This window comes from Anoplopoma fimbria, chromosome 17 (genome assembly GCF_027596085.1).
Source record: "Anoplopoma fimbria isolate UVic2021 breed Golden Eagle Sablefish chromosome 17, Afim_UVic_2022, whole genome shotgun sequence".
Lineage (NCBI taxonomy): Eukaryota > Metazoa > Chordata > Actinopteri > Perciformes > Anoplopomatidae > Anoplopoma > Anoplopoma fimbria.
Window position 1 is genome coordinate 3,464,659 of NC_072465.1, and position 27,939 is coordinate 3,492,597.

General features: G+C 41.5%; 1 protein-coding gene across 1 annotated transcript; it reads right to left on the reverse strand.

Annotated features, from left to right (window-relative positions):
- Nucleotides 1-396: 396 nt before the first annotated feature.
- Nucleotides 397-27,566, reverse strand: LOC129105397 (paxillin-like). The gene is made up of 11 exons (XM_054616393.1): nucleotides 27,303-27,566; nucleotides 12,779-12,954; nucleotides 12,598-12,683; nucleotides 12,103-12,242; nucleotides 11,701-11,896; nucleotides 11,411-11,558; nucleotides 5,765-5,923; nucleotides 4,950-5,123; nucleotides 3,564-3,645; nucleotides 3,300-3,448; nucleotides 397-3,215 (listed from the first exon to the last, which is right to left on the reverse strand). The coding sequence occupies exons 1-11, from the start codon at nucleotides 27,313-27,315 to the stop codon at nucleotides 2,949-2,951; spliced, it is 1,590 nt and encodes a 529-aa protein (XP_054472368.1). The 5' UTR covers nucleotides 27,316-27,566; the 3' UTR covers nucleotides 397-2,948.
- Nucleotides 27,567-27,939: the final 373 nt, after the last annotated feature.

A 27,939-nucleotide genomic window follows, 5' to 3' on the forward strand; every position in this document is an offset into this window, starting at 1 on the left:
ACACAGTGCCAACTGAGCTTTATCGTATAATTAGTCTGTAGTGCCTTTGTCATACTCCCCACTGTTAACCTATATCAGTGGTTCCCAACGTAGGGACCAACCTAATGTAACCTCTGACAAACGGGTCACAAAATAAATGCAATGGGTCATGCGATTTGCTCTCCTAAACTCTGTATATCAAAGATCCTTTTTTTGATCCACACACAGTGCACATTTAATTTCCTTTTTTTTTTTAAAAACATTTGAGATTTTGTACATTTTGTAAAATGGGCTGCAAGTGTGTGGCTGGCACTTGTTTTCTAATGCATCACACTGAAATTAATGTTTGTAAAATAATTGGTACAATCTTATAAATAATTAGAAAGAAACAACCTGATTACTTCCAGTCAGTGATTTTTAAATATTTCCAAAGATCTTGTTTAATGCAAAACATTGGTAAAAGATATGGGTGAAAAGAAAAACACAAAATCACTTTTCAGACAAAACAATGCCAGAAATAAAGAACTTATTTTATTTGCAGCAGTTATAATAATCAGTCAGTAATCAGGACCCACATGGGCTTACACCCCACCAACACAGAGAGCCAGAAAAATGTGTAGCTCATGAGCAAATTGAAATGGTAAAATTTCACATGAATGTCTCCATTTACAAAGCAAAGTTCGTTTTACGTCATTAACAGTTAAAGGCTTTGAATTTTTTTTTTAGGAATTCTTTGACAGAAGCAAAAACTTTAAGGCAATATACTGTAAGTAGATACATTTACATGGGGGAAAGTTAACTCACAATTCCTGTTTATTTCCCCCTGCTACTTCCTGTAAATCTGAATCAGCTACAAGTGTACACTATACTTTCGACTGAATGACTCGGTACGGACTGTTCTCCTTGGCTTGTCTATTACAGTGAAAACTATTAGGTGTTGAGATGCACCACAGCAGACGAAGCCTCTCCCAGAGTCCAGCCCATAACGAGTCAAATCACATGAAAGGTTGAGAACTCCACAGTGTATAAGACCTTATTGCATTGAAACATTTGGCACAAGAGAAACATCTTCTTAAAGTAAAAACAATCTGAATGTAGATACTGTGTATTCACTCTGTGCACACATAGTGAATCAAAATTAAAGACAAGAAATATTGTCACAAAAAACCCCACTCATGTCACAAAACAGAGCTTCAGGTAAGATAAAGATGAAATGAGTCATAACATCAACTTTGCTAGAGGCTTGGCCCTGGCTTGGTGTTGTATTCTGATTCCTGACCAGCTAACACCAACATCCAGCTTTCATCAGTGACCCCTGACATAAACTCAGACAGTAGGATCATAGTTCATGACTCAAAATGAAAATAATAAGGGCTGCGTTTCCGTGGAAGTCTAACACACTGGAATCAAAGCTGGTACTCGTTGTGTGAGAGAACAGGGTGAACTATTGTTAGCCTCCATGCCAATAGAGCCAGCTCTTTGCATATCAGTGTGAGCCCAAACAGCTCAAAAATATATATATTTTCATCAAAACAGTGACAAAACACAGTTCTGTCACAAAGTCGAGCATTTCACAGGTATACAAATTTAGTTTTTGATTGTAACAGCATCTGGCAGCTAGTGCTGATAAAACTCCACATATAAGAAAGCATGCTTCTAATCCACAACCATATTGTAAATCTTTAACCAGGGTTATTAATAGATTCAATACAGTGATAAATTCACAACAGTAGCAATAGTAAAATATGGAAAAGATGTTAAACTGAAGAATCAATTATTCTGAATTCTTCTGAACCGATTGCGTGGGTACATACAGCATGAAAATCTCTAATTTTAAAGTGGAGTAAAGACAATCAACTTTGTTTTGGATTCTTTTAAATTGCATCACAAGTTCAACATTAAAGACCATAATACATCAATTGTTCTTATTGACCTACTTTTTGTCATCAGTCACTTTCGTTTAGTTTTATTTGAACGCTATTAATGTAAATGACACAACGCACACTTTGCGGTAGGAAAGTATGAGTTGCTCCTGGGGGAAAAGTTTAATATATGTATATAGACTTATGTTTGATCTCACTCCCAATGGTAAAATACTTAACTTACAAGAGCACAAATGTAAATGTAATGTCTGCTGAAACTGATACAACATCTTGGTTCAATTTCATTGTAAAACAGTAGAAAAATAAGGACTAGATAATGTCTTGCCGACACCTGTAAAATGCACCTTAAGACGGTCTCATCAAGAGATCTGTGGTTGGAGTGTGCAAATAGTTTGAACTGGTATTTTAAAATAGTGAAGAAGAAGATGGAGGAGTCTAGTGAGTGTCTGTGTGAATGTACGTATGGAGAGTTTTCATGGTTATTTTTTAAATGGCACCTAAATAGTTTCCAAAGCTAGAAAAATACATATTTTTCATGGATTATTCCAAACATTGGCCAAGCACTATGTATTTAACACTCAACATATTCTAAAACTGCTTAAGTCAACTCTCCATGGTCCATGCAATTAAGCAGCTATCTCAGCATAAAACCATCAAAGGATGCCATGGTTGCCCTGCAATGGGGGAATTAAATCATTTACAAATCAGTGCTCTGAAGAATTCTTAATTTGACGCTTATATATGTACACACGCACAAGGGGGAAATGAAAAGCGTGTTTTCTTTGCTGCACACAGGAGGAAAACTCTAAATAAAAATCTCTTTGGGCTCTGTTAAAAATGTCTTTAGCAAAAGTGTGAAATGCCAAGCCTGAGAGGTTGGACAGACAGGGAAGTCCCTTCCATGTCAAGGGTCAATACTCGGAGACATTTTATATTGTGATCCACCAGTGAACTACACCCTCATTCTCAAAAAACATTTCACTGACTCATACATGCTAGACATGTATGAGTCAGACACGTGCATTTAGACCTGTAAAATTAATGTGTAGACGGGTGTTGAAACACATTTATACACAAACACACTGTCTAACTGAAGAGTTTAACAAAGCAGCCTTGGCAGTAGGGCTTGTCGTTCTGCTCCTTGAAGGTGCCTTTGTTGAGCTGCTTAAGACAGAAAGCGCACACAAAGTGCTCTGGGTGGAACTTCTTGCCCATGGCTGTGATGCAGCGGCCGGTGATGGGCTTCTGGCAGCCGGAGCACAGCGAGCCGCGATGCTCGTGGTAGTGCGACTCACAGTACGGCTGGCCGTCGTGGTCAAAGAAGCTGCCGTTTATGAATGGTGTGAAGCACTCCTGGAAAATCAGAATAGAAGAGGTTGAATATTCGAGGATCGGTTTGGTTGTCGCGAAATTTGTTGGATATGTTGAGTGGCTTACCCTGCAGACGAAGCACTCAGGGTGCCACAGTGCGTTGAGAGCAGAGATGTAGTTCTCCAGAATGGCACGGGCACAACCGCCACATTTAGGGGCAAACATGTCAAAGTAGTCCTTTCTGCAGAACGCCTTTCCATCCTTCTCATGGAAACCTAGAGGGCAGCAAAGACACACAGTGAGTCGCTGTATGCTTATAATGGAAATTCTACATTGCTCTTTGTTTACTAAAGCCAGGTGTTATGTTAATAATTGATGGGCAGTTGGTACCTTCTGGTCCAAAAAAGGCTCCACACTGGGCACAAAAGAAATGCTCTGGATGCCAAGTCTTGTCCAAAGCAGTCACTACTCTCTGTGAAACAAAGTAGAACCAAACGGTTAATCATTTCATTTTTGCTAAAAATGGAGTGACCAATAAACAAACAGGAAAAAAAGGTGTCTGTTGTAAAAGAAAGTCCACATACAGAATGAGCAGTTATGTTTGCAATTATGGGAGAAACTATCACATCAGATAGACGCCAGGAGAGGGCAGGGGAAGTTCACAGAGGCAGTGTGGGAGGCGCTGCCCTGCGTGTTTTCCAGGCCTGATAGCATTTCTCAGTAGCTTCAGCTAAACGCACGCTCATACTGTCACACAAGGCTTTAAAACATCCACAGCTGCTAAGTTTGTGCTGCAGGGGCAAGAACTGTTAACCACATATCTGAGCACAAGTAAACCTTGGCTTTACCACCAGGGGGTGCAGTGTGAAAAGTACATTTAAACCATTTCAACAGTACAAAAACACTGCATGTGAATGAGCCTCACCAAAGTAAATAAAATTAAACAGAAAATCAGGCTCAAAATCTTAAAGATTGAGCAATTCACAATCAACTAAGATGGTTTACACAATTAAATATAAACATATGTATATACAGTCCAGCAAATAACTTACATTGTTTAGTTATTCTAAATTTACTGGTTCTCCCTGGTAAAAAACCCAAAATAAAGATTTGAATGTAAACAATTGAAAGTTCAAAAATGGCTTACTAAAGACAGAAAGAAAAAAGGAAAGAAATAGGAGCGAAAGAAAGAAAGAAAGAAAAGAGAAGTGAATTAGGAAACCTACCTCTGGCACAGTGTGTGTGTGTTTGTTGTGTGTAAAAACAAAGGATGAAAACACCCGATGGGAGTGTGTCACTATGAGGATAAGACTGAGTGCTGACAAGCAAGAGAAGAGAAGCATGCAGCGATAAGACAGACAGGAGATAGTCAGTTTTCATGCACAGGGCATGTAGATGTCCCTTCACTTCTACTGCCTCTAGGAGTGTGTGTGTGTGTGTGTGTGTGTGTGTGTGTGTGTGTGTGTGTGTGTGTGTGTGTGTGTGTGTGTGTGTGTGTGTGTGTGTGTGTGTGTGTGTGTGTGTGTGTGTGTGTGTGTGTGTGTGTGCGCTTGAGAAATAAAGGCAATTTCCGCCCTGTAGTGATTTTTCCAGTTGGTCTTAATCCATTAAGTTATGAATAAATAAATATCATTATACACCCATCCATGGTAAATGTGCCAGTGTGTGTGTGTGTGTGTGTGTGTGTGTGTGTGTGTGTGTGTGTGTGTGTGTGTGTGTGTGTGTGTGTGTGTGTGTGTGTGTGTGTGTGTGTAATTTAATGTATGCATTACTAACATCCAGTATGGGTCCATTACAGTAGTGGCATCGGGGTGAGAACAGGTTGTGGTAGTCTTTTTCACAGTAAGGCTGGCCCTCACGCTCAAAGAAGTTTCTAGAGCCGATCTCCTCCTGGCAGTGGGTGCATACAAAGTGCTCGGGGTGCCACGTTCTGCCCATGGCCGTCACCACCTGGTGGGGAGACACAGTGCATTAAATTGAAATGAGCTTCTGAGGGAAAGAACTGGCTCAGCAGAGAGCCAGTTCTTTCCCTCTTTTGCTTCTTGCATGCAGCCTTGCATGCAAGAAGCAAAAGGGTAGCAGCAGTTATCATAACTCAAGGTTTATAAAATTAACTATTATATAGTCATAATAATCCCAGTCCATTGCAGATTGATCATGATTCACAAAAAATTATATAATTGCGCTTCTTTAAACAGAAGTCTCTTATTAAGTAAGTAAATCATGTAATAAAACACAGAATAAAAGCTTTGAGTTGACATTGCTTATTAGTTGCCAATTAAATAAGAGTTAAATTATTGATAGATTGACTGGCTTGGGATTTCAAGCAACCAGCACAGTATGAGATATGTGGAACTTGAGCCAACACTTCACAACCTAATCAACAGGGGCAATAGATTGAGTGCTTTTTTTCAAAACATTCTTAACAAAAAATAGCTATGATGATGATTTATAAGCCTAATTGGTAATCTAAATTCTGTTTCACTCAGTAATTTGGGTGTATATACACAGAGATAATGTGTACACATGTATCTAAAAGCATGCAAGTTCAAGTTGACTTGTGTATGTGTGTGATTCAGTGTTATCATCACCTGCCCAACAATGGGTTTCTTGCAGGCTCCGCAGACACCTTTAGCCACCGTCTGGACTCCGAGTCTGTTGAGGTCGGACTGCAGGCTTCCAAGCATGTTGTCCAGCTTGTTGGCTGGTTTAGGGGGACCGGTGGGAGAAGTCGTTCCCTGGGGATGGATCTGACAGACATGAAATACCAAAGAGGCCTCAATATACCGTACTCATAATTTTGCATGATCATTTTTTGAACTTACCTTCTTGTGACATCACATCATTTTGCAAACGTAATACAATGTTTTCATCTAACCGACTTTGTAATTGTTTGTTACAATAGTCTCTCTCTGGACTGCAGGTAGTACAACCAGGGAAAAATCTAGTTGGCGGTTAGCTGTCTACGATTTATGGAATACGAAGAGAAAATATCAAAACAAGCCATGGACATATCAACCAGTACAAAATATGATCGCATCAAACCAAATCCATGTTTACAGGCTGATGATGACTCTCTGTGTGTTACAGCAATGTAAGCAAACACAGACCATCTCAAGTTATTATTTGAACTTCATGACTCTTGAATTCCACTGAGAGAGAAAATAGCATCTCTGCTCCATGTATTCCCTCACACACACAAACACACACACAAACACACACACACACACACAAATAAAAAAAAGCCAGGCATCTCACCGAGCCTTGACCCAGTACACAATTATACCGCAGCGCTCATATCAATCATTCTCGCCAAAAGTCATCACCTAAACTACCTCAGTAAAGACACAAGGGATTCTTAAAGAAAGGATGGTACATGACATTAACCTTCATCCTGCTGGTATCTAACCTAGTGCGACCTGTTGACGGAAGTCCTGTGGGAGCTGCTATAATTGTGGTGGTAACTGTGCTGTCATGTGGCAGATTAGGTTTCAGCACCGCCTACCATTCCTGCGCATGGCAGGACACGGTATCAGGAATATGGGGGGGGTTACACTCCTCTCGCCTCTAAGCTCGTAAACTCTCCTCCCCACTCTGAACACACAGACCTTGGCGCCGTCAAATGTCAGAATTAGAAAAGGGGCTCAGTCTCTCCAGCCTGAATGTCAGCAACTGCCAAAACCTGGCCTGACTGGATTTCATACAAAGCTTTTAAGAGAGTACCTGTTGCAACTTGGCATGAATAGACACCAGGGGTCGAAAAACAGAGCCAATGACCAATGAAATTATATAGTTCACATGATTACAGAGGTTCAACCGCAAAACACACTTGAGTAACCACAATTCAAAGTTTAGAAGTAGGTCAGAGAAGAGAAAGAAGAAGAATGGTGATCCATGCCTGCATTGGTGGGAAGATAGGGTCATACTCAGTCTGACAGCCCACTGATACAAAGACCTTGGGAGGCGGAGGTGGCGTGACAGGCTTTGGAGGGGGGCTAGGTGAAGGAGGGATCTGGAAAGGGGGAGGTGTGGGTTCCCTGGGGGGAGGAGTAGGTTCCTTTGGGGGAGGAGTAGGATCCTTGGGGGGAGGAGTAGGATCCTTGGGGGGAGGAGTAGGTTCCTTGGGGGTGGCTGGGGAGGTTCCTTGGGGGAGGCTGGGGAGGTTCCTTGGGGGAGGCGGGGGAGGTTCCCGAGGAGGGGTCGGGGGGGGGAGGAGGTAGTGGTGGGGGAGTCTGCATGACTGGGGGTGGCTTTTTGGGGGCTGGGGGAGATTGTGGAGGGGGAGGACTTTTCTCTGTGGGGCAGGTGATTCTGGAGGGATGATGATCTGGGGGAAAGAATGAAAAAGGAAACAGCAAAGAAAGGAGAGCACACAGATAACAAAAAACAGAATGAGAAAAAGGAAACGGTAATAAGAACAAAATTGGCATGAAAAACTGAATTGTTTAGACTGACTGTCAAAGACAAATGCACTATTTTTGGCAATCTGATGAATCATCATGTATATTTAATATTTGCCAGTCAATTTATTAGCCATTGGGCAAACATAAGCTAAATGTGTCAGAGTGACAGATCATTTCCATCTCTTGGATAACAGGGTCCCGGAGTAGCACTGAATAGCACAGACTCCTGCTGTGCGTCTCTAATGTCTACCTTATCCACAGATGGCTGGACTCTTTCTTCCCGTGTTCGCTGTGGGTTGGACATGACGATGACTCCCTCTGTCATCCAATCATCTGGCTGTCGCTTAGGATTGCGTTCCACTCGCCCGATTCCCAGTTTCCCCTGCAGCTCCTCAATGAGTCGGTCTTGCGAGTTGCTCTTATTCACAATGACCGGTCCCATTTTACGTCGCAACATTCCCTCCTTGAACATTGGATGCACATTGGAGGTCTCTTTGGTGCGGCGGATAACCGACTTGAGCTAGAGAGTAGATGATATAAGGAGGTGTGGGAAGCTGGGGTTGTGTGACTGACCAGCAAGTCCATGTTGGGTTGCAAGCACAAGCAGGACAGACCCAGCACAGGATGTCTCATTCAAGTGTCAAAAAATGCTCAAGCACTGGCTCCAGGACATACTTTTGTCAAAATGTTCTGGAGGTTTTGTCAGGCACTCATGTATCCAATCAAAGTTGTCTGCAGAAGCGAAGCACAGCCCTCCATTCCATTCAAAGTCTACTTAAAACTACTTGAATATCTGTGGCACGGCATGCTGGATAGCTGAGCTCAAGACAACACAAGTCAAATGCTTGCACATAAGTCTGCACGTGCCAAAGCAAGGCCAAATATCAAAGAAGCAAAGTTCATGTATGTTTTTTTAATTACATGTGCATGTTCTTAGTGCATAAATGCATTGGCAATAGAAAAAATATTCACCCTACTGTCTTTGTATTGACACAATCAGTGATTGTATACGAATTTTTGCATCAGCCATTGGTTGCGTAAAAATGACAGGCCAAGCCCTGTGATTAACACAGCAATGTGGACCGAAGCAAGTAGGGGCGTGCGGAAACATCCTTTAAGCAAAGCTTTCGACATCAGCTACAAATAGTCTCTACAGGGAGATTTCTCCCTCAAGCCATTTTGTAATTGCTATGCAGTGACACCACATGCATCACACCACAACGATGGAAGAATCTCTCTTCATCAAGACACTTTGTGTTTTTGTGCTTTAGTGTAGCTCCTTGAGTATTTGCAGGAGCTGCTCTCCCAATATAAGCTTAGTTCGGCAACTAGAGATACACTCTGCTTGAACAATTGTCCAACATAGCCATTCTGCCATTATTTTCAGAGATAACTAATCTTATTTTAGGCCAAATGGCCAAATAATAGCTTCTCTATTTTTTTTTGCCAGCAGCTTATTTTGGGAGAGTCAAGTTGAGAGTCCTACTTGGCCAGAAGCAGATAGTCGCTCGACAGCAGAGGGCTGCTGTGTGGGAAGGTCCAGCGTTGCATCTGGTGTCCCAGGGCAGGTGGAGGGGGTGAAACACTCATCCATCCAGCTGGACTCAGTCATGGGTGTCAGGGTTCCCTCTTGGCTGAGATAAGGGTAAATTCCATCTTCCTCCTCCCAAGATCTGTCTTCATCTCCATGCATAATGGAAGCAGGTGGCTGGTTGTCACTCAGTTGGAAGGATTCTTGGGCTAAGAGTTTGTCTAAAGCATCATCTAATAAGGGTTCCTGACATGGCCATATTATATCCAGCATTTCACCTGCCTGCTTTTGTGTAGGAGGGAAAGACAGGCTATTTGATGGTACAGCTGCAAGTGGAACTGGTGAAGCTCTTGGACTACTGGTGCCTGGAACTGTGTAATTTTTTCTGATGAATGAGGAAGGACTTTTAGGAACTGTCATTGGACTTGAAAGCCTTGGGAGTATTACTGGGCAAGCAGTCATTGGCAATGTTTCAGGACTAGAACTTTTGGATACACTTTCTGAACTAGAGATATCAGGGACTTTCAAAGGACTTGCGATCTGTGGAACTGGACTCGAAAGTCTTGGAATTGACACTGGACTAACACTTTTTGGGACAGTTACGGGACTAGAAATATAATGGATTATCACTGGACTTGCACTTTTTGGAACTGGACTTGAAAGCCTTGGAACTGTCACTGGACTAGCAGTCTTTTTATTGTATTCTGGGGTATGATTTATAGGAACTGGACTGTAGCTTTTAAGGATTGGGCTTGGATTCTTATTTAAATTGGAACATTTAAGATCAGGTGGACTTGGACTCTTGGCTCTAAGTACGGGACTGGGGTTTATAGACACAGTAACAGGACTAGAGCTCTCTGAAACAACTACTGGACTGGAGCTGCTGGCAGTGCCTACTGGACTAGAACGTCTGCCACTAGTAACTGGGCTTAAGCTTTTTCCAAAAGGACTTGAGACTTTATTAGCAGACACTTTAGTGGTGGACATTTTTGAAGGGCTGTTTGTGGTACTAGAGATACTGAGGCTTTCCTCATGAGTGATCTCAGACGTGACACTGCCACCATCACCTATCTGTTGGATCTGGGAGTACTGAAGGCTCTTGGACGATGCAATGACTACAGCGGAACCAGCTGAAGATGTAGGGGCTAAAGTACCATCTTCATCTATATGGAGTTCCAATGGAAGGGGGGTACAGGAGGGAGTAGTGAAACTAGAAGATAGAAGAGTATCCACTGAACCAATATTGGGATTTATAGATGTGGCCGTCCCTGGGGAACCAGCTACCAATGAAGGGTCTACAGCCTCCTGATTCACAGACAACTGAGAGCCAGACTGAATCAGGTGCGTTGATGTAATGATCGCAATGTACAAACAAAGACAAGACATAAACAGTGGTAGAGAAAAGAGAAGGAGACCAGGAAAACAGATTGAGAATGAAGGGAATGAACAAAAGACTACAATTTTTTTCAACTAATCATTCCTGAAATACTTAAAAAATGAAGTTAAATGACTTAAAATCAATCAAATACATTTAGTTTCATTTAAATTGAACAAATTAAGTCTAGGGGGCAGAAATATTCCCTTGAAATCTCAAAAATAACTAGAAGTAACACTACTTCAACAAAGTCTCAACGAAAGTAGAATTTTTTTTTATCTTCGCAGAGATAACATTTATTGTTATGTGTTAATGGGCTTTAGTGGAAAATCATATTGGATTGCATTTTGTGTTGATTTTGTTGCATCAACCCCATAACTTCCTCAATGAATCTGAACTTGCAACAAACTTGCACCGTCAAAGAAATGTAGCACAACAAATTCAAATTGTCATGTAGTATGGTTTTTTTGTCAAGTGTGATAACAACTTAACATAAAGTTGGATGTCAAGTACGGGTCAGTTTTTAAATATTTTGTCGGATTAAACAAAAACTGGTCCAAAATAAAGTGTAGGTTAAAAAAGTTCATGTAAAACTTCATTAATGCCATTGCAACACTGCAAAAGTTAACGGTTTTAAGTAAAATCCATGGAAACAGTAAAACAGCAAAATATCTAATCAAGGAATACTTTTCTATTGTGGACACTGCCAGCAATAACAATCCATTCAACATTACAAAACCAAAGATACTGAAAAGACGCTGAATAAAAGTAGCCTGCTCTCAGTTTCTAAAATTAATTTCACAGCCGTGCAAACCCCTGAAAACATCTGCAGTGCAGTCCTAAAGAGTTACACAATCCCGAAAATAAACCTCCACCATCCAGTATGCAAACCCCCCATGACCCAAAATCTACCCACTACCATACTCACATTGCTTTGGACTTTGAAGTCAGATAGGGAGGCCATTAGCTCATCCAGCTCTCGTGTGGCAGAGGAGGCAGACATTCTGGCTTGCTGCTGTGCTGGAGTTTCCTCCTGTCCATCGGTTTGATCGTCTGACACAACCAACGGTGTGGGACTAAAGAAGGAAAGAACACCATCAACTAAATTCATGGGCTCAAAAGTGACATTAAATGTTAATGTAACATCCTTGAGCACTAATTCAAACAGCTGAATACAATGGCATGATTTCTATGTTGGTTTAACAATTTCTGGCTTACATGGGTGAGGGCACAGAATTTTCCAGCTCATCCAGAAGGCTCTCTACACTTGGTCGTACATCCTCTATTCCCCGAGCGGCAGCACTGCGCTTGGGCTTCTCCAGTACAGGTGGTGCAGCCTTGCCTGCAGTACAGACTCCATTCTCCTGGACATGGTGGATGACGCTGCTGGCAGGCAGTGGGGGAGCTGCTTCTTCTATTACAGAAGAAAATGCTAAATACATGCCCTTCATGGATGCACAGTGCATAGTTTATCATATTGTAAACCCCCCAAAACTAAAATACAGTGAAGAGAAGGGACATTCCTGTGTTATACCACAAAAACAACTGCAACATTTAGAAAGCGACATCCAAGAAACATAAGAGAGCATTTTATAAATTGTAAAGAATCCCTTTGTGTACCTTCTGTAGGGAAGGCAGGGGTGCTTTGCTGGACAGCATTGAGCTCCAGCAGCAGACGGTCCAGCTCAGACAGGTTGCTGCCCAAGGATGAGTTCATGGCAATAGCTGATGACTCACTATTCTTCTGCTTATTAGGGAAACTGTACAGAGAAGGAAGAAGAACCAATATTTATTATAAGCAGAGCCAAGGACTGAGAGTGATGCTATATTTGACACCGGCATCATTTGGATAGTGTGTCTGGCTCACAGATGAGTCAACACCCAAATGGATATTTGTAGTAGAATGATTTGTGCGTGTATAAAAAAGATTACATACATCATTATGTACCCCCTTTTAATGTCCTCGCTGTAATTTGCAAAATACGGTGGAGGTTTTCCACAAAAATGCTGCCAAGTAAAGTCATCTATAAGAGTTCCCTAACTTTTGAGGGTACAAGTCATTTTTTATAGATATTTATACACTGTTGATGCAACTAGCTTGATTCAAAGTCCTACCTGTATACGTGGTCCTCTTCGCCAATTGGTTGAGTTGGACTGCTGCTATCTCTAGACCATGGACTTCTCTGAGCTGAGCTGAAGGACTGAGGAGAGGAAGGGCAGTCACTTTAGAGTAATGTTTTTAGTCAAACAATTTATCTTTCACTAGCCAAACAATAACATGCATGTGAGCTTATACCTCTGTTTCATCAAGTCCGTTTAGCTCAGAGGGCGTGGGTGGGACTTGGGGTGGAGAACAGAGGTCTTGCTGGTTCTGATCCCCAACAGGGAAGGAGTAGGCGGTCTCGTCAGACAGGAAGAGCGGACGCTTGGAAATGTGGGATGTTGTGGACTCAAGGTCCGCCAACAAAGCATCTGCAGAAAACAAAAACAAAGATTTTCTTCATAACAGGTCTGGAGATAATTATCTTCTCATACAGTGTTTGGTGAAGTGACAGGATAGAGCCACAAAAAATCATCACCAGTTCTGTTTTTATACAACCAGGATCAAATAATGATAGGTCTTCCACAATCGGTCAAAAGCCAATGTGCAATGACATCAGGGGAGGTGGAGTTGTAAAAGTTGAATCATGCCGACTGTCATTGCCACTCCTTTGGTTACTCATTGACCCTTGTCTGCCTGGATACTTGTCATGTCTTAAATCCAAGAGTCACTGTCAAGTCTGAAACCAGGTACACATACTCATATTTACCATCTACACAACAACAGCTACCATCACTGCATGATGAGGTTATTTTGCCAAGAAAACAACTACTAATTTAGCAGTCCTAACGGGCAGGTAAAAGGAGACATAACATTATAGGGGATATAATGAAGAGCTCAGACTGTATTACTGGATACTTGGGCTTATTTTAGCACGCTCACTCACCACAGCAGTGTTTAGTTTCTCTAGCAGAATTTCACAAGTCAGAAAAAAGTTTAATCCATAAATTAAACAAACTTACTCTCGCAATTAGTACATTAGTACAAAAATAATGGTATAAATGTTTTCAAATTTTCCATGACAACAATATATTTAAGTCTGTTTAGGAGAATCACGGCGCAAAAATCAAGTTCATAATCTACTGTAAATTCAAGACAAAACCAATTAACCAATGTTAGAAACAGCAAATGAATACAGTTATTAAATTTAAGTTGTACTCCTTATTGCAAAGAATCTTGATTGAATGATTTAAACTGCACTTCATTGTTAGGTTTTTAATATTCTATACGTTATACTGCAATATCGCCAGTATGGCTAAATTGATCCAAAGACAAACTACTCCCAAGCTCTATCCTAAAATAAAGCAGCGGGGAAAGAAATACAAAACCATAGCTAAAGTAACATATAGATATGACATACCTTAGAATAAAGACAAGAAGTTACACCCAGGGAAGTGAAGAGGAGATAACAGAGGATGAAGAAGAAGTGGAGGGGGAAGAGGGCAACCTAAACAGACAGTCTGCCAGGCAGGAACTGCCTTTCTTAACTCTACCATCAGCATAAGAGATCAAGAGACCAAGAGGACGAGGAGGGGGGAGAGTAGGGTGCAACTGAGAGTAGAGGAGAGGGTCAGGGTAAAGAGGAAAAGGAGGGTTTAAAAAGAATGGCAGTGGGTTAGGGTCAACCCCGCCACGCTGCTATTCCAGCTCCAACTTTGCTGCCTGAAAGCTCAAGTAAGAGATACTACTCACGCAAATGACTACGCTCTGTAAAATAGTCTCTGAGGACGGAGCGGTCCAATGGTGGCAGGATGAGCGCGTTGCAGCAGGTGAAGGGGAACGTTGTGGAATAATGAAAGTTGAGAGCAGGCAGAGTTCTTATCTACAAGAGGCATGGCCAACTTAGGGAGTGGTATCACAAAAAGTATATAAAGGTGTAATCTGCCCCTCCTTCACAATGTCAGCACACTTTCTGCTTACGTTTGTCATGACTCACACTGACTTTTACCACATATTGATGTTACATGAAATTTAGTCTTTCAGTACAATAAGGATTATTAGGATATGATCTCTTTCACAATGTCAAACTTCTTTGGGGGACCAACTACAGTTGTAGATTTTGATTTGTCACTTTTATTGACTGCTAGGTAAAGCAGAGTATCATCAGTAGAGAAGTAACTTAGACTGCAGGGTTTTCCAGACTGAGAGGAGACACAGCAGAAGCAGAGATCAATACCAGATGAACTTGGCCCAACTTAGCATTAGCATGGTTAGCATGATTAGCATGGCTAACATGCCAGCTGACTAGGTTTCACAGCAGAGACTCTGTTCGGAACCCTGAGCACATTCCACAGAGTTTCATTATGGACACAGCGCAGCTCACTGTTTACGCTAATGCAGCCAGCTCTGTGAGTGCGTCTCTTACTTGGTAGAAGCAAAAAAACACACCCATAGAAGTAAAGAGGCGGAAACAACAGCAGTCAATCTTTATAAATCATACCAAGTATGGTGTAAGACAAAACGTACCCTTCAAAGATGTTTCCAACCAATAGACAGAGGGGTGAGCTCAACACTGCAGTCTCTACAAGCTCTACTTCTGGTCCAGTAGAAGGGGAAGTCAGCAAGACTGTGAACTTATTCTAAGGTTGAGGTTTTCTTATGTTGAAAACACAGGGGTTAAGACGACTTCTTCTTTGCAACATTTACCCACGACGCAGCTGATTTTAATCATAAGATAACAACACAAAGAGTGGTTGTTATGTAAAGATGTAATGTTTTAAAGTCCTAACTAATCTTCATAAAAGTTTACAAATGTACATATTAAGCATCAATAATTAATTTAAGACCAGAACATAATTTAGATTTTATCAAAGACTATTTATTAAAGAAATACTGCATTAATAAATAGTGAGCATATCTGAGGTCCTCAGCACATATCTGCTGCAGACGTCAGAATAAAGTTTTACTGCAGCTGGTGAAGACCTCAGTCAACAGATGTTCGTCCAGATTGTTTACACAAGAGATGTTAATCAACTTAGCTCTCGAACTGAACTGGCCTCAACCCTGGGTATAAAAAATCTGCTGCTGCAAAATGGAGTTACGCTAAAACACTAACCCCCGGGCTATATGAAACACATATTCTGTTGCCTTGTAGGAGAGCTGTATACCAACTTTAATATGTAAGGGAGTTTATTGAAATCAGCAGCTCATTGCCCTCAACAAAGTGGTTGGGAAAACAGTCCTATCATTTAGAGTATAGATGCAAAGCATAAAATATAGAAGCTAGCAGCTTAAGAGTTGCGTTTGTTCACTGAACACTGCATGCTCGGCATGCTCTGACCCATCCACAAGCTACACAAACACACAGAGGTGTGTCAGCCTCCTGTGCCAAGGGAACATACCGTGACACACTGACTCTTTTTTGAAGCACAGATGAGTTCCCCAGTGACCAAAAATGGAATTACAGTAAAATGAGGAACTCATAAAGAGACACCCAAGTAAGTGAGCCTCCTGATTCATTCTTATCCTCTGTGAGGAGAGGCAATAACTTTTGTAGATAACTTTTATTTTAGCGTATTTTGGGGTATTTCTTTTTTGAATTTTGGGATTAAACTTCTGTTTGATGTGTTACAAGAACAAAACTATATAAATTCTTAAGAGACCAAAGTTCCTGAGGAGCAGGCTGTTGTGTGAGGTGACAGATATACCCCTGCCTACCAGAAATAGGCTTCATCCATATGTAACAGTCTAACTTTCTACATCAATGTTACACAATTCGCCCTTCTTGAACAACAATAACCACAAGCGTTTGGTTAGCTTCCATGTCCACGACACTAAATGTGACATGGCAGGGCACAGCTGTGCTCAAACAATGAGGAACTGCGGTGGGAGTGTCGGGAGAGATAGCGAGTGTAACTGGGAAGTGTGTGTGTGCGTGTGGAGCAGCAGGCAAATCCTCAGAGGCTAAAATGTGGGTTGACGCAGATTAAGGAGACTCCCTTCCTCCCAGATGAATGGTGTGCATTTTAATTATACGAACGCTGCTCCTCATAGGGCTTGTTACAGGAAAGAGAAAGAGAGAGATATAAAGGGGACTGGGAAGATTGGAGCGGGCAGAGGAAGGGATGAAAAAGACAGGAAAATAACAAATGAAGGGATGGGGGATGCAGGAAAATGAGTGTATGCAAGTAAAACCATTTGAAGAGTCAAGTGTGTTAATAGCAAAGGGGTGGACAGATGTTGGATCAGCACTTAACTTGCAAACTTTCATAGTGAAAATCAACATAACATTTTAAGTGAGAAAAGCAATCACAGAGCCATGCTTTTACTTTCTGATCAATACAAGTCCTGGACGTCAAGAGATGCAAGCCTCCATTATCCCTGACAGGACATCCTGGCTGCCTGACATCGCACACCCACTGCTTAAGGCTCTATCAGTGCTGACCACGGCAAGGAGTGAATCACTGCCGTCCACTACTCAACACATCCCGTGTTTATTTAGCTGGTAGTGGCGGTTCACTTCAGGGAATGGGTCCTATCAAATGTAGCCTGCAGGGGGTGCTGTCGAGTCGTGTGTGAGACTCGAGTTCATTCCTGGCTTTTTCTTCTAAAGACTGCTATACAGAGCCGGCTTTATCTGTGAGGTTCATAAATGCGGAGGCATTTCCTGAGATATGCACTGACACCAAAGTGAAACTAACAGCATGAATAGTCAGCCGCAAGATTCTGTCGGTGCAGCGGGTTGACCTGTGTTCTCTGACCTCCTTTCTGAATCTCCCTGTCCTCATTCCTTTAATTTCTTGCCTCTGTATCTGATGTGTTGCAAGGTGCATGACGGCTGATATGAATTCCTTACATGCCACAGCTCGTCTTCCAAACATGAGAGAAAGAGTGAGAGGCGGAGATAGATGCGAGCTGCACACCAGCTGAACAAGATAGCGTGATAAGACAGATGAGAGAAAAAAAAAATTTCTTTTTTAAATGATCCATGCATGTTAAAACAATCTCTATTGAAAGGAACGACCTTCAGTTACTAGTCTGTGAATGTGTGTGGACATGAAGTGACAGCCTTTCATGTTCTGTTGTGAGAGAGATGGCCTCTCGTTGTGACATGAGCTGACAGACCATCGCAGAGATGATGAATCTTGGCTACCATCGGAAGAAAAAAAAAAAAAAAATTGGGCACACATGCACTTACACTTTACTCCCCTCTGGGCTCGTGCTAGACAACAGAAGGCCAGTGCCTGTGTTCATTTGGTGTGATTCGGCAGGAACAGAAGTGCAAAGATTAAAGCGCACTAGAAACACATATACACAGGTGGTACAACAGCAGAACAACAAAACTGCACACAGGTGCCTCTCAGCTAGGCTTCACAACACATACCAGAAACGGACTGAGGCATCTAGGCTCACTATAAATACCGCCCGACCCTGACCTGTGGGAGCAGAGACATATAGTAGATGATGGATGGCCATGACGGTCAAAGCCACAGTAGGACATTACAGACCACCCAACCAGCTTATACTATGTATTACATTACATTTACTTTACATTCTCACCCACTTTACATGGAATAAAGAAGAGTCTGGTAGGAGTTCTCTTATGTTCAGATCAATGAAGTGCTACTGCTATAAATGCTATTAAATGGAAATGCCGGCACAGCACGCTCTTGCAATTAAGTCATAGAATACAGCTGCTTACACAGCAGCTTGTACTCCACTCTAAATTATTCAATACAATTACAGCAAAGTCTGTTCAGACACATGCAATCCAACACCTAAATACCAGACTCAGGCTCAGAACTACAATTTACCGCTTCACCGTTGTATTCCTCAGCCAACCAGTCATGTTGCAGTTTACATCCATGTCGGTCCAAAATGTTACCACCTCATCATTTTATTCTATTAGACATTTGTGTGAAATTATGATAATAAAAGCATAAGACTTCTTGAGTTATGGCCAAAAATATGTTTTGTGAGGGGACAGTGACCTTGACCTTCGATCACCAAAAACTAGTCAGTTCATCCTTGAGTCCAAGTGTATGTTTGTACCAAATTTGAAGAATTTGTTAATGCAAACTGACTGAACACCCTGTTAAACACCGCTAGTTGGATTATGAAAATGGACATATTACTATGAATTATAGTACAGTTTGACATCACACTGCCTCAGCATGGCAATTTTCAAATGATGAAAAAAGACACTCCCGTCAGTATCTACATCGACTAGATTCTGGAAAAGGCAAAATACCAGCAGGCAGACGATTGTAGCAAAAAAGGCTTTGATGATCAAATGTGTGTTATCTACCCTGCAGCAGACGGCAGACAGACAAAGTTAGCAACTAGGTGCTGAGCGTAGTGAAGCATTTAGAAGCTGAAGCACCAGATATTTCCTTCAGGTGTTGGTAGAGACCAAAAACTGAACCGATTGGCATTTTGGGAAATATGTTCCTGTTCATTTTCTTCCCAACGGTTAAATGATACCACTCTTACGGTACGCGTGTTGAGTGTGGGGCAAGAGCCAAGAGCGGATAAGTTTATTATAAAGACTGAATACAGGGAGAAGAGCTAGCTGTTTGTGTACAGATTAAACAAAGGAGATAACGTGTTAAATATTGAGCTTAAAATGTGTGTCTTTTATTTAAATTTAGACAGAGCCGTTGCCTCTTGCTTTCCGTTTTTACATTAAGCTAACATCAATTCTTGTCACTGAACAACCACTTTGATATTCACATACTTGGGAGTTGCATTCAACCGTTCCTTGTCAAAGAAAGTTAACATCAAACAGATGGAGCTGAATAACGTTAGGTCTTCAGCTCCAGGGTGAAGCAACACCACATATAAGACAGTTGACCGCAGAAATAGTCACAAGCGTTGACACCTCTCTGATCATTTCCTTCCAGAAAGTAAACACCCTTTCAGCATGTGTTATGAATGTGCTTTCCCAGAAAGTACTGCATGTTTGACCACAGCAAATATGTATAAAAAGGCTGCAAAGTTTACAAGGTGTAGGACAGGAAGTAAATGATAATGTCGCCACAAAAGCCTTCATAATTTTAAGTTATTTTTTACAGACACTGAATATCCATTTAGCTCATGCAATTTAAGAGCATAATCTGTATCGCCCCATTGTCTGCTTTCTGAGTGCTTTTCATCTAAGAAAGGTTATGTTCCTCTTACTTTATTTACACTTAACTTACCAGCATCTATTGTGAATAACTGTATGTTCCAAAGAAGTCTTGCCTCACAACTCGATTCAACCAACGCTGCAGCTCTTTTTGCATTGTTACAGTTGGAGCAGCAATGCCTAAAACTTAATAATGCAAGATTTGGGATCATTTCTAAATTTGTATTTTTATTTCTTAATTGCCCCTGCCCAGATTCACAGCAAGAGTGAGGAGGGCATGCATAATGTAAGGCATACCTAGCTGGCAATATGCTTTCATTTACTTTAAATTGTAACTTTGTTGTGCAGCTCAACAGCAAAACATACTCACTACAAATTATATCTATTATGTATTATGTATGTATCTATTTTTTTTTTTTACAATGTTTTCATATTTGTAGTTTTTAGGAACTGCTGTTATGGCTTATGAGTAATGTTTGTACTGTTTTTTAATTCTTGCTGCAAACAGATTCTCCACAGGATTAATAACTGTGTAATGAACTGAATCATTCAATTTCAGTTAAATCAGGATTTGAAGGTTTATTAATTGTATAAATCTCTACCTATTACTATGACAACTGAAAGAAAAACACGAGAGTATATGTAACTAAAACAATACCAGGCAAAAGATAAAAGACAATCTCGTCTTCCTGTTTCCCACCTACTCTCTGCACCCCTATTCCCCACAGAGAAGAGCTTACAAAGAAGACAGAGGTAGTTTGTGGGCGCAGAAGCTGTTCCTGTGGTTTACACGTTGCCCCTGTGGTTATTTTGAGCATCTGTGTGCAACAGTGGTGAAAGCACAAAACAAATGTTTCAGTAGTACTGAGGGTGCATTTATTACAGACAGTATGAACAATTCAAGTTTATTTGAATTGCAAACAAAAGATATTGTGTTTGTGTGTTCTGGTATTTTGATTCTGAAAATAACATCTAACTAAATGCAAACACTAAAAAGCCATAAGCAAAAGAAAAGTTGAACACAAAATTCCTTAATGACTGCATAGATTGCACGAGAGAATAAAACTATCCACTAAACTATTGTTGTGAAGACTGTCTTCAAACACCTTATTAATCAATAGTCAGATGGGAAATCCTCTGCATTTGTCCTGCAGGTGATGCCACTCTGGCGAGTGAAAGATAATTTCACCCACAGGAATAATTTAAACCACACTGTAGGATGACATACTGTTTACACCTCTCCCGTAAGGTGTAAGGCACTTTCAAGTTTTTTGCAATACAACCTTTTTTCCCCTTTGTCTTATTTCCATGCTTTTATATTTAATACTTTTATACTAAATGTGTCAAAGTAAATTTAGATTAAAGAAAACACAATAACAATTTATACTCCAAAAAATTGCGAGTTTGGACTCACTGAGCGTTACAAAAAGAAGGATAATCTTATCTAAAATAGGTCTATTTTTAGCTTTTTCTGGAGATCTCCAGTTAAGATTTTTTTTTTGTCAGATTTCTAAAATCATGACCCCAGACCTGGTAAGATAGTAGAAAATCGATGGATGGATAGATAGATGGATGAACAGTTTTTCCCTTCCCCTAATCAGTTCTGTCTGGTTCTGTCTTTTCTGGGTTGAAGTAGGTCACAGCATCAGAAACAAGCTGCTCTTTGTCCCCCTCCGGCAGGACGAGGACAGAGGGAAGGGGATGGAGAGAACGGTTTGTGAGGTCTGCAAAGGACGCCAAGTCATCCCACTGGAAAACAGTCAGCTCAGGGCCAGTGCCAGAACCAGCTTGTGTGTAAACTCTTGTTAAGCCAACACCCCTATAAACCTGTGGAGTAGTAATCCTGACCCAAGCATCACTGACGCTGTCATTAACTCGAGTGGGGTCTAGATCAGGCTTCCTGAATGATCCTCTTTAACAAGCCAGATGCCGATTGTAAATCCAACTAAAGCACAAGCGATATGAAACACACACATATAATCATGCTTACTTTCCCACCAGCTTCCCAATTCATTCTGATGGCTTTATATCCCAAATAGGGCAGTAGCAGCAGTGTGTTAGGGACTTTTTAAACCCGATCCAAGGCCAACGAAAACCTGCAGGGCACAAACCCATTTCCTATTAAAACAGCAGTGTGTTATCTAAGCCTGCAGCCATGCCAACTACACAACCTCTTAGAAAAATGACATTTAGGAGCCAATTAGGGGAACGCCTGAAAAACCATGCAGGTGCATTTGAAAGGCCAATCCGACAATGAGCTCCATTTCATGTGACATAAAGGCATTAATTGAACTGGAGCAAAAGGATCACAATACAAACAGCAGTTACCTTTTGAAACACTGTGGTTGATTCCATTTTGTGCTGTCGATCTAATTTAGATTAGAGTTTTAATACTGTGGCGCCTTTATCTTCTATGAAAAACATTAATACACCAGCTGTTTTCCTGTTACAGCTTGGATGAGAGGATCAGCAGCATCGCATCAACCCAGCTGTCAGTCACTGTCACACATGATGAGAATCTCACAACTATCAGAACACAGCAGGATGGAGGGCAAACAAAAGCTATAATGATTGATGTTTATACCCAATGCAGACTACACAATGTGTTATAACTGCACCTTATTTTCTCCTCTTCTTCTTCACTGACAACATGCTACATCAAGCTAATGAGCTGTTTCAGTTGCCTGGAATCAAAATGGAAAACAGCAAGAACGAAATACAGGGTTTAATAAGACCAAATGCAAACCAGTTGCTTCTGCTCACATTAAGGAAGTAGCCAAAAAAAGGACAGGGTGAGGCACGTCCACAAGTTAGTATGACTAACATGATGTCTGAGACCTACAATAGACTATTCTGTTGGTTAGCAGCAAACCTCAAGACTGCCGCTACAACAGAGAGGTCACTAAGGGCACTTCCTGTCATGAAACATGCGTCCAGCTGGACGAGAAGCTGCCCAATAAAAAGGGCTCATAGACAAAGAACAGAAACATGACAGGCACATGCATTAACTATACTGTATGACATGCTAAAACTACACAGATCCAAACCCTAGCCATATTTTGCTTGAATCCCTATGAGTCTAAATATGTTTTTTGGCTTGAAGGCCTATTTTCACATAAACCCTGATTCCAAAAATCTACAGCAGCAGTTTGGATATGGACCCTGCGGGCTGTTGTTATGGTGTGCTGTGCCCATGAGAGATGACATGACGGTTGGCTGAGTGTAGAGCTGTCGCTGCTTAGTCAGCTTCCCCCTCAGAGCTGTCCGTCCACACCAGCAGTCTGTGATCAGGAGCGTGTTCTGTATGAGTGTTTGTGTGTCTGAGTGTGGGTGTGTGCATTACCATATGTTTCAAAACCCTGCAGCATTTTAATTTGAAAGTCAAACAGATGGACAAACCCTGGAGGAGATACAAGGGATTCTCCCAAGCCTTCAGATGCCACATTGATTCTGTGTGTGATTTATAAGCCACACACAAAGGACTGATCATCGGTTTAGGGGAGGCTTGCCTCTTGTTGCATTAAGATGAGGGTTACTGAAGATGTAATAACTTGCCAGGTTTTTGAGCCTAAGTAAAGAGGAAGTTAACTGAAAGGGGTTTTTTTTGTTGGTTTTTTTTAATCAGAGGAACTTCCTAGTCTTGACTTTGCACTTAGAAGGTACTATAGTGACTCAGCATGGCATTTCAATAAGGTTTGTGTACTTAAAAATAATCGTTCAGAATTATAGCATCAGAGGGAGCTATATCATGACTTTTAGTCTCTAGTATGGTTCAAGCTCCAAAAATAATTGATCATACACTTCCCGTAATGCAACTCAACAGTGTCTTTTGTTAGAAGCTCCCAGCCTCGTAAATGTTTGGTACTTTTTAAAGTCCACCCACTACTTGTAACCTCTAAGGATTATATGTTTTATCTTCTTTGTGTCATCCACATCAAAACCAAAGTGTAAAAACAACATGTTATAGTTTTGCATGCCAGACTGGAAGCAGCCATTTCCTGAAACTTCCCCCTTTTTGGTTGTTTTAACACGTTGGCTTTTGTTAAGCAAAGAGAACAAGATACTGACTGTAGGTTTAAATTTAGCTGGTGAATTTGCACCAGAAATCCCCAATCTGCTTCATACTTAGCATACAGACAAAGTATTACACAAAAGCACCATTTCAAATCTTACCAGAATTGCGTTCATAAGATTCTTAGAACTGAAACATAAAGAAGAAATCTTAGACGACTAAGAGCAAAACAACCGATTATTCAACTTATCAGCTAAGAGGGTCAGCCCTAGTATCAATTGTCTGGCTAAGACAGCGAATAAGTGTATCTCCTAAAATATCTATTTAAAGTCTCGATTTGAAGGCTGACTATTGTTGAAAACAACAGTGCAGTACGGTTAGTGGATAGAAGGGAAATTAGGTTATTATACAAACTGTGTCCCTGATAAGAGTGAAGATACACCGCTCAGACATGAATGACATCAGTGTCACGAGAGCTGTCTGACGGTTTTCTTTTCCTTTTGGTGTATAAACAATGAAGCAACCTAAATTTAGACTCGGTTGAGTATCTAGGCTAAATCAGATCTCATTTGGAGTAAGTAAAGAACTGCTGTGCCCACGCCCAATCCATGAGTGACATTTCCAATGCTGCAGCTGCTGTGCTGACAGGGCTCTGGGGAATCACTTCACTTCAAATGATGCCTCGAAAGAGACAGTAAAACAAATCAGTGAGAGAGAGAAACAGAGCAGTTACTGTATTTACAGATATGAAAAGGAAATACTGAAAGGTACTGAGGATCAAAGTCAGTAGAAGGAAGTAAACTTTGGAGGCTATTTGACATTCATGTCTTGTTGGTGCAGGCCCGGTGCAGTGAAGCAAGCAGCAACGCTTGGCAGCGCTGATAGCTGAGGAGGGGAGGTCAATGTAAGTTTGCCTAAGAACCTGCTGCAGCATCTAAACTGCAAAGATTGCACAAATAAAAGAAGACACACACACTATATCAAAGTCTAGCATAAAGAACGAATGCTTTTGAAACCAATTCCTTTGCTGACTTTTATTATTGTCTGGAGTTAAAAAGCTGATAATTGCATGCGATCAAGCATCAAAACACGCCTAAATCCAAATCTTCCAAAAAGCTAATCTGCTCTCCTGCAAACTCAGCCAGCTTTAAACTGTCAATAGATTGCAGCCTGCAGCTTCCTATGTGGTTCGCCACAGGAATGGTGGGGAGTGGGGAGAGAGAGAGAGGGTGGGGCAGTGCAGTGTTTAAGGAGGATACATATTGGCTGAGGCCCAATCCCTGCATGTGGGCCTGATCCACCCCGACGCCCTGCCTGTGAGCAGCGCTAGTCTGCTCCCACGGCTGTTCTGGAGGAAGCAGTGGGATAAAGCAGATTGAGAGTGTGCAAATGTGCAGATCACAGGAAAGACTTTTTAGGGAGGAAGCAAACCTGCCAGAGTCACTGCTTTAATGCCCCTGGTGTTGGGGCAATAGTGCTTAGAAATGAACAACAAAAGTGAGGGAAAGGGGGAAAGAGAGAGCCAGTTGTTGGAATGTCTCATGGTCTAGTGTGCTCAGCACTTGAGAGGAAGGACCCCTCTGCTAAAAGTAGGTTAATTGTCCTCTCTAAGGTGGATGACTCCCTGCAATTCCTCTATTCAGCTCTTTAGGTGGTGCTTCTGTAGATCCCCTGACTGCATTTAAACCATTTTAAAACTTTCAATTTTCATAAACAGATGGAACGAAAATATCCCTCAATTACTCTCATCCCAACAGCATCCATAAGGACATAAGTGCACTCTGTAACCTACATTTCTCTAAGTTTGTGCGCCCCAGTTTCACAGGTCTCTGCTCAAACGATGACAGAATTTACAACCCTGTGACATGATAATTACACCGGGTTGAGTAACGCTCTTTTTTAAGCTGCTACTTTAAGGAAAGCCCTTCACCCACGTAAGCTGAGAAGGATCCATAAATATTGACTGGATATAGAATGCCCAATATTCTTGGTACAGTCTCACCCTCACATCCAGTGTGTCAACCAGAGAGCAATTTTTTTTGCCTAAATTAGATTTATCCAGGTTCTGCTGCAGAGCAAACATGATGCACTTCCTGTAAGTCGCTTTGGATAAAAGCGTCTGCTAAATGACTGTAATGTAATGTAATGTAATGCAGATATGTACTCAAATTTCTTTTTTTCTAAATAACCGACCCAGTTCAAACAGCCCTTCCCTGGCTGAAATGGTAAAGATATGTTAATAACATACTGTGGAACAGACCTGTAAGTCTCATCTGATAGGTCCACCTGCAGCTCACATGACACCTTTTGCAGGACATTTATCATCTTTGACTTTATGCATGCATTCTGGTGTTGTTGTTTTTTTAGCATCCAATGAACCCGACTCTTTCAATGCATTTCGCGGGTGTCCTGCTAAACTTAACCTTACAGTTGCCAGGGTAAAAAAATCAAAGCCTTGTAAACACAAACTGCACAGTTAATGCTTGTAAATGAATACTTAAAAGCTGTATTACTTCAGGGGGTTCCTTCTGTTTTTAATTGGGCTGCACACGTTTGCATCACGGAAGGTGGTCTGCTATTATGCTTGTATAAAATATTCTACATTATTGAAAGTAACTTGTGAAAGATCCACATGGCCTGCAGCAGTCTTATTAAACTACACACGTTGCCAAGCTGAGAGTGAATAGAGTGTAAGAATGGGAAACTACAGAAATAATAGCAAGAGGAACTGTCACAGAGGCAATCTGGAGAGCAAGGGTTTTGTGTGCATCAAGAACATTGTGCTGAGCTCCACACACCCTCCCTGTCACCACAACCCAGCCCTCAGGGCATTACATTTTCTGCTGTCACCAAGTGTGCAATATTTTACTGAGTTAAGCTCATCTGTGCAGGCAGAAGGACAGCACAGCTCTCCTGGAATCACCAGCTTCTGTTTTATGTGAGCTAATATAGCACTGATGTGACAATCGGGGCTGAAAATGTGTTGAAATGGACTTTTATATAGGCTACTGATCATTCTGACCACCCAATCACTGGAACCACTCTCTCAATGATTGCTCTATTATTGTTTTTAAAAGCACTGAAGCCAGCTGATACTACCCCACCTGCAGTAGAGGCAGTTATGCAAGCCTGGGGCTCGATAGGTCAGTGTCTAATATCACATATCACATCACCTGTGGTCTAATTGTTTAATATTTCAGCTGGTTCTGAGCATGAAAAAGTTAGAGAAGCCCCACAGTAGCCTGGTTAAGTGATGTGGAGGAATTGTGCGAACAATTACTCGCCTACCAACACCGTCAATGCACCGTCCAGAGCACCACGTCCTTTATCTCACACATACTATCTAATCAAATATAATATAATATATAATTAATTATAATTATCTCAATGAAGCTGATTCCAGGGATTCCTCATGTCAGCACTAGGGGCCTTTCTGAGCATGTTACCTTGTGCTGAGCTGAGTTGAACCAGGATAACTTACCCTACCTGGACTAATATACACAACTAGAGCCAACAAGCCCTTTAAAAGCCTTTGTTGGGCTGAATACACAGCTAACGCCAGCATTGTGGGTTTGCGTTAAACACCGCACACCACACACATGCGTTGTGTAAATGTTGCGTTCACGGCGCGGCGAACTTACCTAAATCATCCATGTTGGCCGGAAATCGTTTCCAACGCTGAGAACCGGACCGGTCCTCCTCTGTCGATCACACCGGGACTGGAGCCGATGCAGCTCTTGTTCGATCACAGATCTGCCTCGCTGAACACGGTGAAGTTTTCAAGTTCCCCCTGCTGCTCGACGAGTCTCAAACACACTCACAAACACACACATATACCCTGCTGCCCCCCTGGAGTCACCGACATCCCACATCCAGCCCCCTGCCTGCCCAGCAGCACACACACACACAGGGGCCAGCGACATCTAGCGACAGCAGCAATACAGTCTTTTATTGTTGCAGCTTATCATTCATTACTACACGATCATTCTATGCAGCATGCATTGAGTTAAAGAAAAGTTAACACTCAAAGCAAAAGTGCCCTCTTGGATGCAAATGGTTGATAAAACATGATAAAGTGCCCACTAGGCTTCTTTTCAGTGGTGGAAATGTGATAAAGTGTCCTCAAAGTTGCCCTTCTTCTGGAGAAAATGCAGAATCTTATATTGTTGCAGCTTATCATTATTACTACACATTACATTACATTACATTACAGTCATTTAGCAGACGCTTTTATCCAAAGCGACTTACAGGAGGTGTCTTCAACATAGGTATTCAAGA